Source organism: Aspergillus fijiensis, assembly GCF_003184825.1.
Source record: "Aspergillus fijiensis CBS 313.89 unplaced genomic scaffold BO72scaffold_56, whole genome shotgun sequence".
NCBI lineage: Eukaryota > Fungi > Ascomycota > Eurotiomycetes > Eurotiales > Aspergillaceae > Aspergillus > Aspergillus fijiensis.
Genome location: NW_024469032.1, coordinates 196,389 through 209,690, shown reverse-complemented (window position 1 = coordinate 209,690; position 13,302 = coordinate 196,389). Strand labels below are relative to the sequence as shown.

Below are 13,302 nucleotides of genomic sequence, written 5' to 3'. Positions count from 1 at the left end.
TAATACTAATTTGAAGATATACTTAGAATTTTCTTTATAAAAATTATAAAAATTTTTAAATATATTATTTTTGCTAAAAATCTTAGTAGTCCTATTTATAAAAAGAATTAATTTTTAATTCATCTTATACTATTATAGTTCTTTTAGAATTTAACTAAATTTAGATTTTAAATTTTTTATTTATTAGTTCTGTTTGGCTTGCAGCTATAATAATAGAATCTATTTAATTTTATTAGTAAATAAATATATATAGATTTATTTTAAGTTTTTATTTCTAAATTACTATATAATCTATATTTATGATAATAAAAATTTAATTAGTTTTATAATTTTTAGAATTTATATTTTTCAAATATAAATTTTTAAAACTAATTATTGTTGCTGTTGGCTCGCATATTAGAAGAAGAAAAACTTTTAAAAATAATAAAAATATATATATTTTTTATATTTAGTTATAAAAAGTTCTAAATAATAAATATAAATAATTATAGTACTTAAGATTATATAACAGCTATTTAGATTAACTTAGTTGTATTAATTTAATACTATTTTAACAATATTTTAAATATAAAAAAAACAAATAGCTATCAATCTCTACAGTATTCTCTTATCTATATAAAATATAAACAAGTAAATAAGTCAAACTAAACCTAATCTAGAAGTTTATCTGAGTCCCGTCCAGTTTGCCCTTATAATTTTATATTTCTTGATATACTGTTTTACATCTTTTAAATTATTATTATTATTCATAATAATTTTGTATGTTTTAGATTAATATTTCTTACTTTTAATATGTCTTTTTCAGTAATCTTATATTTTTATTTATTCTATTTTTTCTATATCTTAATTTTTGATATAAGAGTTTTTATAAAAGACCGGTATATATAATAGTTGGGTTTAATAATATTAATTCTACTGTTATTTATTTTTAGTAATTCTTCTATAGTTTGATTTAGTTAGTTCTGTCTAAGAAATAACTATTATAATCAAATTAATTGATCTTATTATATTCAACCATCTGCTGCAACTGTCGTATCTGCTGTATCTATACATATGAAAATCTAAAATTAAGACTATTTTTTATAAACTCTCTTTTCAGTTGCCGATATAGTAGATCTTATTAATATTTATAATTCTAATCATTTTAAGCTATATAAAATATTCTAAATATTAGATAACATATATTATATAATTTAGCAACCTATTCTACATATTATACTTAATAATCATTTAACAGACTATTCTATATAATATATATAATAAAATGATAAAAACAAAAATAACATAATAATATATTAAATAAATAATTCTTATAGAATCTAAATTATTAATTTATTATTTTAAAACATGTTTATTAATTTATCTAACTTACAAAACTACTATAATTTTTATAAAAATTGCGGCCGGGTTATTTAACTATTATATAATAGATATCTGAAGCCTGCTATATAGATTTCTCTTTGCAATAACCGCGAAGGTTGGAAGGGCTGGTTTGGGCCCTTACACCTTTATACACCGAGCCGCGGAGGCAGCGGCCACAGACGGCTTCATAAATCTTTAATAAAACAGATTACAATTATTAGAATCTAAATTATCAATTGTTGAAAGGAATTCTATCTTTGAATATAGCTTTATATTATTTCTAAGTCACTAAGCAAAGCAAGAATACAAGGCTTGTCATATTATAATTTAAACTATAGTTAGTATATAACACGACGATGATAATACAAGACTATATTATTAAAAGACTTTTTAATAATAATAATCAAATTGAAAGATAATTGTTCTATATATTTTCTTTGATCAAAAGCTGCTCCTAGAACCTAGTATATCTATAACTTATTATTCCAGCCTTGTGGAAGACCTCTATCACTGCAGTATAACATAACTGTTACTGTAGTCCTATACTATAGGCTGGGGCCGGCGACTCACCTCAAACTTAGCAGCTGCAAATCATTCAATAAATGGGAACATTTTTCTTGTGCTTCTGTATCCTTTTTTTATGCCAATCACATGATATAGCCTCAATAACAGTTACGCTACGTCTTAGAAAACACCCTGATGGCTCTACTGTAAAAAGGCGTAAAGAATACATTAGTACTTCTAAGTAAAGTTTAAAACTAGGGGCGTTGTATAGTTAGGTCATACCGGGAGTGCCTTCGAACGAAAAGTCTCATTCAAATGGAACTGAAACAATATTCTGAGAGGCACTGGCTAGAGATAATACATGTTTGAAAGCACCCCGCCGTTCAGGAAATGTGTATCACACCTTACATCAAAAGGGATGCAGTTATGATGGTTAGACAATCTTAGCTGATGGGCGGCGTAGAAAGTATATAAATCTTTTAAACGTCCACCCATATTACGGACAATTATGTTAGCACGACCGGTGTTCAGAGCGATGGGGGTTCAATGTCTATCATTTGTCATAACCATTGCTGAATATGTCCAGCCCAACATCCCCAAAGTGTCTATCATGTAGATGACACTCTGGAACCCCTGACAGCGCAAGTTTATGCCCCTCAATCAGACATCAAAATCGACCTGAGGTATGAGAATGTTGAGATAGTGCTCCGAGACTTTCTGTACCTCAAGCCAGCCGCCATGCTCAACAGCGATAATCTTGCCATCTATACAAATCTTTCTCCATCTCTCGTCGACCTCGCGCAAGGTTATTCGGAAGCTATCGATTTCACGATAAGTTACTCTGGCGTCATTGACATGCTTGCCTCCTTGATATGCATTGCTCATTAAAGCCATTGTCTGTTCTGACGTCATTGGTCCGAAATGTATGATCCTCAGGCAGCCATCTAATGGAGTTGACAAAGGTGATATTGTGAAACCTGGTTCGAGGCTTGACACCAAAGCTACCAACACGTACATGTGCTCTTCGCATCCCAAAACCTCTGTTTGTTGCTTGTTGGTCTGGCGATCACGCCACGTGAAGCTGATAATACCGCGGAACCTATGTGGATCGTCACCATTTGAGGGGAACAGGATCTCCTTTGCAGCCATTTGAAATCTCTCCGCTCCATACTTGCGGTATTCAGCAGTATCACTATCCGCCACCAACGCAGCATGCAAACCCCAACTTGCGACAACACCACCGTATACTGTAGGGTGGCCAGTCTTACTCTGCCAGTGTGAATTGATATTGACTCTTCCGCTGCCCGCTTCTGTGACGAGCCTTGAACCAGCAGAGAAAGTAGCCAAAAAAGCAGGTATAGGGGCGGGGTGCCCATGCAATAACGTGAAAAGTCCAGCCGCTCGACTTTTTAGGAGCCCTATTGAACTAGCCATGGCGTTGCCTGTTCCGGTTGGGATCAGAGCAATGTTAGGCTTGGCAAGACATTGTATTGCTGTGCCATGGAAGGAGTCAATGATATCAGTCAGACCTCCATCTCCTGAAAGTAGGATTATTGTTTGCTTGATGCCCGCTTTAGCGCAAGGTATCAGTTTTATGTGACACAGTTCAACAATTGTCTGTGTGGTCCGGGTCTCATGAACTTCATACTCGCGCACACCAAGCTGCGATAAGAGAGGGCTCACGATGTTTTTGAACACATTCATGCCTGTACGTGTGCCAGAAGTGATCGAAATGATCACGTGAATATCTAACTTTTCCACCTTTTCATGGGTGAAAGTGCCGAGGTAAGGAGGTATACCAGGGCAGACGAATTTGGATAGCTGCACAGGCCAGGAAAGTACTTGGATACTTTGGAGTGACATAGACTCCCTCGAGACCTCAGACTCGTTCTCATTAGGCCACAAAAACAGCATGACATGCCTGGGAGCCTCAAGCTCATCAGCTCTAGGCAAGATACAGATCAAATTATTGATCGAGATGGTAATCTCCTTCTGCGTTTGCTGGTGTCTGCATCGAATCTCATGTCCATTCAATTCGCATTGGAAGCTCCCATTATCTGGGCCCAGTGCTGGTGCCATATTCCTGCTGGCTCTCAAGGCAAGGCTCTTCGGGACGTATCCGAAAAAAAGGAGCGTTAAAGGCGGTACTTGCGCCAAGACAGCGGGCTCAATATAGGTCGGACTAACAGACAAAATTCCTCCTGGAATCGCAGATGAAAATGCTATACCGACTGTTTTAGGCGACTTGCTTGTGTGACTGCTTGCTGGTCGAGGATGGAAAGAGAGCGGGGGCCATTAGAACCTGATTTCCTGATACAGGTAGTTGACGGGATCGACTCAAGTACTAGCCCAGGTAGTCTGCTACCACCGGAGCTAATTGGTAGGTAATCAAGCTCTTCTTCGATCTAGGTTCTGCACGTTCTGCTTAGTCAATCGTCGCTAGGCCATTCGAGCATAAGTTAGTGATCTATCCTTCAGCACTCATGACTGGACCAGTATCACTACTACTCACTGCCTATATCTTTGCAGTTTAGGCTTCACTAGATCGAGTCGAGTGGACACATATGTACCAGGGAGGCTTTAGTTCAGAGCGAGTAGTGATCTATGCTTCCGTGAATTCAAGAAGGTATTTATATGAGAGGCAAATCGCGAGCAACAAGGCCTTCTAATTAGGAATGATACAGTTTGTAGGTAGCAGCAAATACAAACTACTGCACATGCACGGTATAATGGCATCGAGATCATCTCTAAAATCGGTGGAATTAAGGCCAGGAGATACAAATCCTAGGGTAGGAAGCGGTCATGCCCTTTCGTCCGGTCGAGTGTTCACATCTAAGCTAGATGCCGTTCGGTTCTGGTGGTGAGATATCCCCCCGAGCGGGTACATGTTTGTCACTCAGATTCACGGCAATAAAGGTCTTCGGTAAACTGACACTGAAGCACTCCGGTTAGCATCACTACCACTGCGAGACATAGGTCTATAGAATACTTACGTATCGAACTTCGCCTTCAGTGTTTCTATCACTTCCTTCCAATCTTGGTGGGGCGTTAGGCTTCGTCTAGGAGCACAGCCAATAGCATGTCTAGAATCAAGCTGGACATCTAGAGGATCGAAAGCATGGCATCCAGGGCTGATAGATATGCGAATGGAGTAGGAGCTAGTCGAAGACTCACAGTCCCTAGCTTCATAAAGCTCGAAGCAGATTTGTGAAAGATAGTCCAGCTCAGGTATAGCTGTCCTGGCTATTTTAGTTTGGATCCCTCCTTCCAGTATGCAATTGAGCAGGGTGTAGATGTGAGACTCCTTGGTGAAGTAGAAGAAAGACTTCGCATCAGAGGAGGCCTGAACTTCCTCGAGATCTCTGACTATTCCCTGTAGCAGGGGCAACGACGTGAGTAAGCCAATTTCAAGCTTTTCCGTGTCTGTAATTCCATATTCCTGTGGAGTCACATAATCAAAGAGAACTTTGGCCAACTTATATAGCTCTCTCAATTTCGATAGTCTGCCATCCATTTTACACTTCGAGGGACTAGACCCAGGGTACAATTTGAAGTAGTGGTCGTATGTGTCATCGAGCCCTCTAAAGTGTGGCATTGATTCAAAGGCGTGCATGCGCTTTTTCCAGCCAAATCGATGAGCAAAGGATGACGATTCGGCCGGTCCATCACCTTTCTCATGGTTGGCACCATCTTTGTTTGTTTTGGTATCTCCAACCAGGTCGTCCCGCGTGATCTTCTTCCAGCTATGAAAATTTTGTTCGTCCTCGCTATCATCACTATCTGGCGGCATGAAAACCCACTCTAGAAATTGCCGATTGTGTAGGGCATCAAATTTCATGCTATCATAGAGCTCAGAAAGCTTGCTTGGATCGACCTTCTCCGTATCGCAGAACTCGGCGAATAGTTTTTCCCATCTCTCCTTGAAGAGCATCGGGTCTTCTCCGGTACACCAACGTCCTTGGATAGAATCCAATGCAGGGTTTTCGTACTCAGCATCCGAGTGGCGGGTGCGGTCCCCTTCAAGATTATCAGGAGGAACGGATACCAACGGCTTTGGCGATAACTTGGCGATCATGCGAAAGTTATGTCTCATAACACCTCGGTGATATTTCATTAACTCGACAACAGTTGCCAGGACCACTGATGGCTCGGGGATATTGTCCTTTGGCCAGGTGAATTGTGATGGTGCCGATCCTTCCCGAAGAAGGAGTTTTAATTTCTTCTTGACCTTGTCCATAAGATCCTTTGCGGCATTGGAGTCGTCGAGAAGATCCTTTCGTACCTGAATGAAGTTCTCAGGAAGTTCCTTCTGGTCAAGAAAAGCGCAGGCCCAGATTTGAGCTAAGACAGCAAGTCAGAGAGTCGTTTCATTCATATATAACCAAAGGGTCCAACTTACCACTAGTGCTCACCCTTCTCTCTGAGCTAGTAAAGATACGGACATTATTCAATGCCTCTTTATTCATCAATTTCAAATCATCACGCATATTGAGCCCTAAATCTTGGGACTGATAGCGTGCAGCATGGGTCGGTTCACCTCCCCACTTGATGACGAGCTGAAGTTTATCTAGGATAAGGTCATTCTCCGCAGCTGAGAACCTCGAAAAAGTAGCACCGGAGATTGAGTCACTTCGCGTTGGGGGACGACCACTTCTATCTTCTGTCAAAGTTTGGTCGTGGCAGGACGTGGGCTGGGGGGACTCGTCTTTAGACTCCGCAGCAAGGTGGGTCGTGACGAGAGTAGAGGGGGACTGTCCTCGTAACTCTTCAGGTCTCCTCTTGCGGAACATCGGCTTGATTTGAACCTTTGTGCCTGGCCAACCGCCTTTTCTCTCCAAAGATGTGCGTAGTAACTTCAGCTTATCCAAGTCTTCGAGCTCTTCTTTCATAGCAACTCTTACTGCTTCCGAAACACTAGCCAATGCGGCTTCGCCTTTGATAACCACCTCTTCTTGGTGACCTTTCAGCAGATCAATGAAAGGTTGACTGTGGAAAGTGAACTTGAACTTCTGTTTTGGTGTGCGATCAGCGTGTCTTATAACTGCGACCATGCCCTTCAATTTCCAGGAGTGCTTGGAGGCTGGAGGAGGGGGCGGACAGCCATCGATGGATGAATCCACTGACACTATAGACGATTTCAGGTTTTGCGGATCATAAGGTCTTGTAGTTGCATTTTTTTCTCGCGCGATGGGGCTTTTGTGACTGCTTCCATTGTCCAGGCTCTCGCCTGAAGGCGATGTGATCGGCCGGTTGACAATAGACTCAGATGAATCGGTTTCAGAGCTGTTGATACTTTGCTGAGGCCCCTGCAGCTTTGACGAGCTGGGGGATTTCAATAGGGTCTTCAAAGTATTCCTGTGTGATATAGAATTCCTCCAGTTGTGGCTAGATTCCTGAGGCAGAGAGTCAGTTGGCTCTGGCAGACCTTCGCATCGGCGCTTCTCATTCAAGAACATGTCCCTCAAAATACCAGCGCATTTGTCGTAATAGTCGTTATTATCTTTGACAAAACTCCAGCCATTCACGTCGATCACATAGCTTTTCTCGCCAACACGGAGCATGTCAAACCCGCATATTCTCTGCCCAAATCCATTTGAGATTTTCGACGCGATCGATGCTTCTTCCTTGCTCAGCTTTGTTATGTATCGAATTTCTTTTCCATGTGTATTGCGCCGAACAAGCCCGTCAACTACAGGAGACTTCCGCGTTTCGGCATGGCAAAAATCCGGTCCAACCGTGTAGGCTTTGACATCCTCAGAATTATCGACCCTCAGGAACTGCTCGTATATGTAGCTCGTATCATTTTCCGATATCGATCTGGGAACAATGAGGTTGGGATCGTATTCGGAGCTTTTGTTACCGACTTTGCGGAAAAGTCTCCTGCCACCTCCCCCATATTGTTGGTCGTTTGGGAAGTATATGTGGATATTGTGGTCCTCTCCGTTCACCGGCTTCTCAACGAACGGTTTCTTGAGAACTTTGCCGTCGACAATTAATGAATCACCATCATCAGACATTGTGACATTCATTGTTCGAGACGCCCCTCCTCCAGTGCCGTCGCTGGGCCCTTCAAGTTTGACCCCTGTCATCCTATATACATGTTGAGCGAGTTCAGCGGATTCTAGTATCGGTCCACCGTCTCTGTTAACCTCCATTCTCTTGGGAGAGGGCACACCCATATGATCTAGTATTCTGAGACAAAGGCGACGGTCCCATAGCACCTTTTGCATGGGTAAATCATTGACGCAGAATGGCTTCCGAAGTCTCGCGTATGCGATAGCTTTGTCCAATGGAAACCCATCCGAGAAGAATGCTATGAGGTATTCGCAAACTGGCCAATTTTCTACAGCCTCGTCAAGAATAACCTTGTCACCGAAGACAATTACTTCGAACCCCCCTTTAGCTTGCAAGCGAGTCAGTATATTTTGGCTGGGCTTGCTGCGAGCCTTGACATCCAAAGCACAAACACCGATTCTGCCTAATTTCGGCAAAGAAGGCTCAATTTCACTTATGGAGCTTGTAGCTGTGCTCGCACTGAGTCTTCTGGGCGCTCCAGTTGATGACCGAATGCCATGATTTTCCTGTCCGCAGATTTGAGACTCCATTATACAATCAGACTTGCGCGAGCTTGCATGAAGGGATTGTGCATCAATTGGATTTTCATGTGCTGAGCTCGAAACGGTCTTCTCCTGGTTGGGGATCACGACTGCAGGGCTCCCTAGGATAACTGGGCTCGCAGTAGTGCCAGCTGTTCCTGAATCGGTGGAATCGGGTATATTGACAAGACGGCTGCTTTGACCAGCAGCATCCATCTTCGAAAGAAATACCAGCTTGAGATGGGAAGGTAGTCAATATTGATCGTGCGGATGCTAGCTTTGCTGAGACGTCACAATCCACGCATCAAATGGGGTAGGCAAGGTGGCAGTAACAACCTTCGCTAGTTGAAGAGATTTAGAGTACAATCAATGGAGTGAAAGAATGGAATGTTCAGAAGGGTACTTGGGCCCTCGACTTGGGTGGCAGTCGCTGGTAAGTTAGCTCTGGATTACTGGGTGTGGATTGTCTTGCCCCCTAATTATGTATGCAACCGGGGAGAACAAAGTTCGACACCAGGCTACCTAGCGGTTCTTGACATCATCACTGGCCAGTGGGAACAACTGCCGAAGCATGGTGCTACCCAAAGCATCTAGTACCGGCATTTACAATCGACGCATCGAAAGGATGAGTTCTTATAGCTGCTGACTTGGATGAAGTACTTTAGATAGACATACGTATGTTACATCACAAGAATTAATCTCACCAATTGTGTTATACTGTAAGACCTCGTTACGACGATCCTCGCTTAGCCGATTTCCGCGCCATACGGATGGATACCTTACACCCTTCTCTCGCTTTCACCATACGATACTATATCGATATATCTCTTTACTATGATTATCGGCAGACATCGCTCTTTCCCCATTTAATAATCGTTCTAGGGGGGATTCTATATTACCTAAATAGGTAATTATACAAAGATTATCTTCGATACAGGTACAGTAAAAGGAAAGTAGTCTGCGTACTCCCTCTACCAAGTTGCTTGGTTCCAAGCGCCACTTTCTGCAGCACCGCCTTTTTAATTGCTTATTAAGGCTGATGATTGGTAGTTATGCAATGTATTAAGAATTTAACAGTGGTAGCTTTGCCTGCAGAGTTGGAGTATAACTAGTTCTAAGTAGAAAGAGGACGAACTTCTAATCGAGAAAGTACACAGACGACTTTTGCAGGACTGTAAACATATATTATCTTAACGTAATTGGTAAGCGAGTCGGCTATATAAGCGAGTCGGCCATGGCAAGCAGCCCGTTATGCTGTTTATATCGGAATCTTAATTTATATATAAAAATAGAAGTATCATTAAATAATTATATAACTTTTTAAAGGCCTGCAATCAATTCTTTAATTAATTCTTTCCTATCAAATATCTTGTATATATATATTTAAGAATACTATATGTACCAAGCAAAATAATGCCCGGCGTTAAGATTAATTTTCTATAAACTTTATATTACCGACTGTTTTTTCATAGTCTGGATATTTATAAAGACTCTATAGACTTTCTAGATTTATAATTATTATACAATACCTACTACTACAGCAGTCTATATCTACTATTATAGCAGCCCACTCTGGGATTAATATAAGTTAATTAGACTTTTAATCCGAATACTTATATTATTATATTATTTATTTTTTTTCTTTATATAATATATTATCTAATAAAAGGAGATATTGATAAATAGATAAATTAATTTTTTTATTTGAAAAATATTTAATTTTGTTATAACAAATATTTATTTTTTCTCAAAAACTTTTAATCTTTTAGTTAGACTATTTAGTTTATTTTTATTTTTATTAAAGTTATGAAATAATTTTAAAATTAAAATATAATAAAAATTTAGATTATTAAATTTATCAGCAGTTCAGTAGTTTAATAAATATAAATTTTTTAAATTATAATAATTAGTAATAATTTGAATTGAAAATAAGATTTTTTCTAGCTTAGATTATTATTCTTTAAAATAATTTTTTATTATGAATCTTAGAGTTTTATTCAGCCGATATATATTTTAAAAAAAAATATATATAATTAAATATAAAACTTTATTATTTTTATACTAAAATAATATTTTTTTAATCTATAATTAAAAATCTTAGTTTTTAAAATCATATTAATAAATATATTTTTAACTTATTAAAAACTTTTTAGTAATCTAAAAAGTAAATAAAAATATTTTTTCATTAAATATACAAATAATACTATTAGTTTTAAGAAATTATAAATAAAATATTAATAGAAATTATTAAAATCTAGAAAAACTTATATATTAGTAATATAAATTAAAATAAACTATTTAGCTATTATTTGAATTTTTTAAAAAATTTATTGTTAAACTACTTAATATAGTAAATATACTAATTAGATAAGGTAAGTAAAATACTTAAAAACAGTCTTCTATTTATTTTTAAACTAATTCTTAAGAAATCTTCTTCTTTAAAAAATTTTAGAATAATATATTATATAAAGAAAAAGATAAGTAATATAATAATATAAATATCCGGATTAAAAGCCTATTAAATTAATATTAATCTAAAAGTAAGCTATTATTTCAATAAATATAAACTATTATAATAAAATAAATATTATAGAATAATTATACTTTTTTATCAAGCCAGACTATTTAATATAGTAATATAATTATAAATAGTTTTATTATTTATTCTAATGAACAATTCTTACTAATAATATTTTATCAAAATTATTAAATTTAATACTATAATAATAGAAGAATTAGTTTAATAACTTATATATTATATAAATTGAAAATTCTTAGAATAGTAAATAAAATATATATTTAATTAATAATCTGATGAAAATCTGATATATAATATATATGAATAAAGGAAATTTAATTTATTTTTATATTTTAATTTTTATTAAATCTTTTTTTATATTCTCTTTCTATATTATTTTTATTTTCATTTTTATTATTTATTTAGTATCTACTTCTTAATTTTTTCTTTATAATATTTTATTTTAATAGTCTTTTAATATTATATTAATAATTATATATTGCTGTCTAGCTAATAATTCTATTATATTAAAAATCTTTTTCTATCTATATTATTTAAAAACTAGTATTAGAGATATAATATTATTAATATTAAGAATTTTGTATATAAAGATATATTTAATATTATTTTATTAATAGTATATAAATAATATTCTAGTTATAGTCAGATTTATAATTAGATATATTTTAATAATTTTTTAGTAGTTTTTTTAAGTTAATAAAAACTAAATATTTATAAAAAATATTAGAAAATATAGTTAAATTCTTTTAGATTTTAATTAATATTAAAAGTTTTTATCGACTATATTATCTTTAATTAGAATGTGAATTAGAATCTAGTATTTTATATATGAGTTAATTATTTAGATCTAGTTTTAGTTATTAGTTTTAAAACAGCCGAGCTAATTTATTACTATAAATATAAACTTATTAATATTACTAAATTTAAAGTTACTATATATTTTTTATTAATTTCTAATTATATTATAAACTATTTTATTAATTTAATTTAATTATTTATTATATTTCTATTATAAACTATTATATTATTACTAAAAATTCAGCTATATTCTGTCTAATATCTAAAATTATCGGATTTTTTTTATAAATTAAAAATAAATAGATATTCTTTAAAAAATATATTATAAAATATATATATATAATAATAAAAAGTCTCTTTAAACCTACTATAATTAAAAAATAAAAAAATTCTAGTTTTTTAATATTTATTTTTTATAAGAATAATACTAATTAGTTAGATTAGTCTAGTAATTTTTAATAAAAATTTAACTTCTTTATAAAAAGTTTTATTTTATGATATATTTTAATATTAAATTTTGAATAAATTTAATATAATAGTTTAATATAGATTTAGTTTTTTTTTTATATTTAAAAATAAAATATTTTTTGCTGTTCTAATTTTAATTTTTATTTTTTATAGCTTTGAATAGCTTGCTGAATATTATTTATAAAGTGTTTTAAAAATCTATTTATTATTTTTACTTAGTTAGTCTATTTATTTAATTAATAGAATTTTATTTATTTTTCAAAATCTATTTATCTTTAATATTTTCGACCTTAAACTTTTTTTTAAAAATTTAAAAGATAGAATTAATCTTATAAATCTATATTAGATTTTTATGATTCTAATAATAATATATAAAAACTATTATAGATTTAACGATAAAAGTCCGGTAAAAGCTTTAATATATTTATTTTTTAATAGCTACTAGACTTTTTAAAAGTTTAATATATCAAGAAGCTAGTTTCTGAAAAAAAATCTTAATTTTTAAATTTAATTCTTTTTTAAAAGTTATTAGCTGGTACTTTCTATTATAATATTTTCTATATTTTATGTATTTCTTATTGGTAGTTTTATATCTTGTAAAAGATAATTAATTTATTAATTTAATTTTTAGCTGTAAAACTTTTTAAAGAAGTACTAATCTCGGTATAAAAATAAAAATTAAATAAATAATTTAAAAAAGTCTTAAAAGAAAAGTAACTAATAGTTAAATTCAAAATATTATTATAAATAAATTAAATAGAAAATAATAAAATAGAGCAGTTAAATTAGTTTTTATTAATAAAATATCAAAGATATTATTTAAAAATCTAATTTATTCTTTTAATTCAACTATTAGTTTTATATTAAAATATTATTAATAAATAAAATTTAATTTAAATATAATATATAATTTAAAACTAAAATTTATTAGTAAAAAAAGAATTTTTATTTAAGATAATATTTTAAAATAGTTTATATTAAAGTTTAATTTTTTTATAAAAGAATTTAGTAAATTCTACAATAGTAATAATATAT

The 13,302-nt window shown here is 33.9% G+C and overlaps 2 protein-coding genes across 2 annotated transcripts; both read right to left on the bottom strand.

Moving 5' to 3' along the window:
• Positions 1 to 2,286: 2,286 nt before the first annotated feature.
• On the bottom strand, positions 2,287 to 4,389 carry BO72DRAFT_436866 (diacylglycerol/lipid kinase family protein). Its single transcript, XM_040943333.1, has 2 exons — positions 4,379 to 4,389; positions 2,287 to 4,305 (listed from the first exon to the last, which is right to left on the bottom strand). The coding sequence occupies exon 2, from the start codon at positions 3,943 to 3,945 to the stop codon at positions 2,527 to 2,529; it is 1,419 nt and encodes a 472-aa protein (XP_040797768.1). The 5' UTR covers positions 3,946 to 4,305; positions 4,379 to 4,389; the 3' UTR covers positions 2,287 to 2,526.
• Positions 4,390 to 4,703: 314 nt separating this feature from the next.
• BO72DRAFT_386397 (inositol polyphosphate kinase VIP1) lies at positions 4,704 to 8,471 on the bottom strand (the record flags this gene model as incomplete). The annotated part of the gene is made up of 3 exons (XM_040941631.1): positions 4,704 to 4,800; positions 4,860 to 6,207; positions 6,266 to 8,471. The coding sequence occupies 3 exons, from the start codon at positions 8,469 to 8,471 to the stop codon at positions 4,704 to 4,706; spliced, it is 3,651 nt and encodes a 1,216-aa protein (XP_040797767.1).
• Positions 8,472 to 13,302: the final 4,831 nt, after the last annotated feature.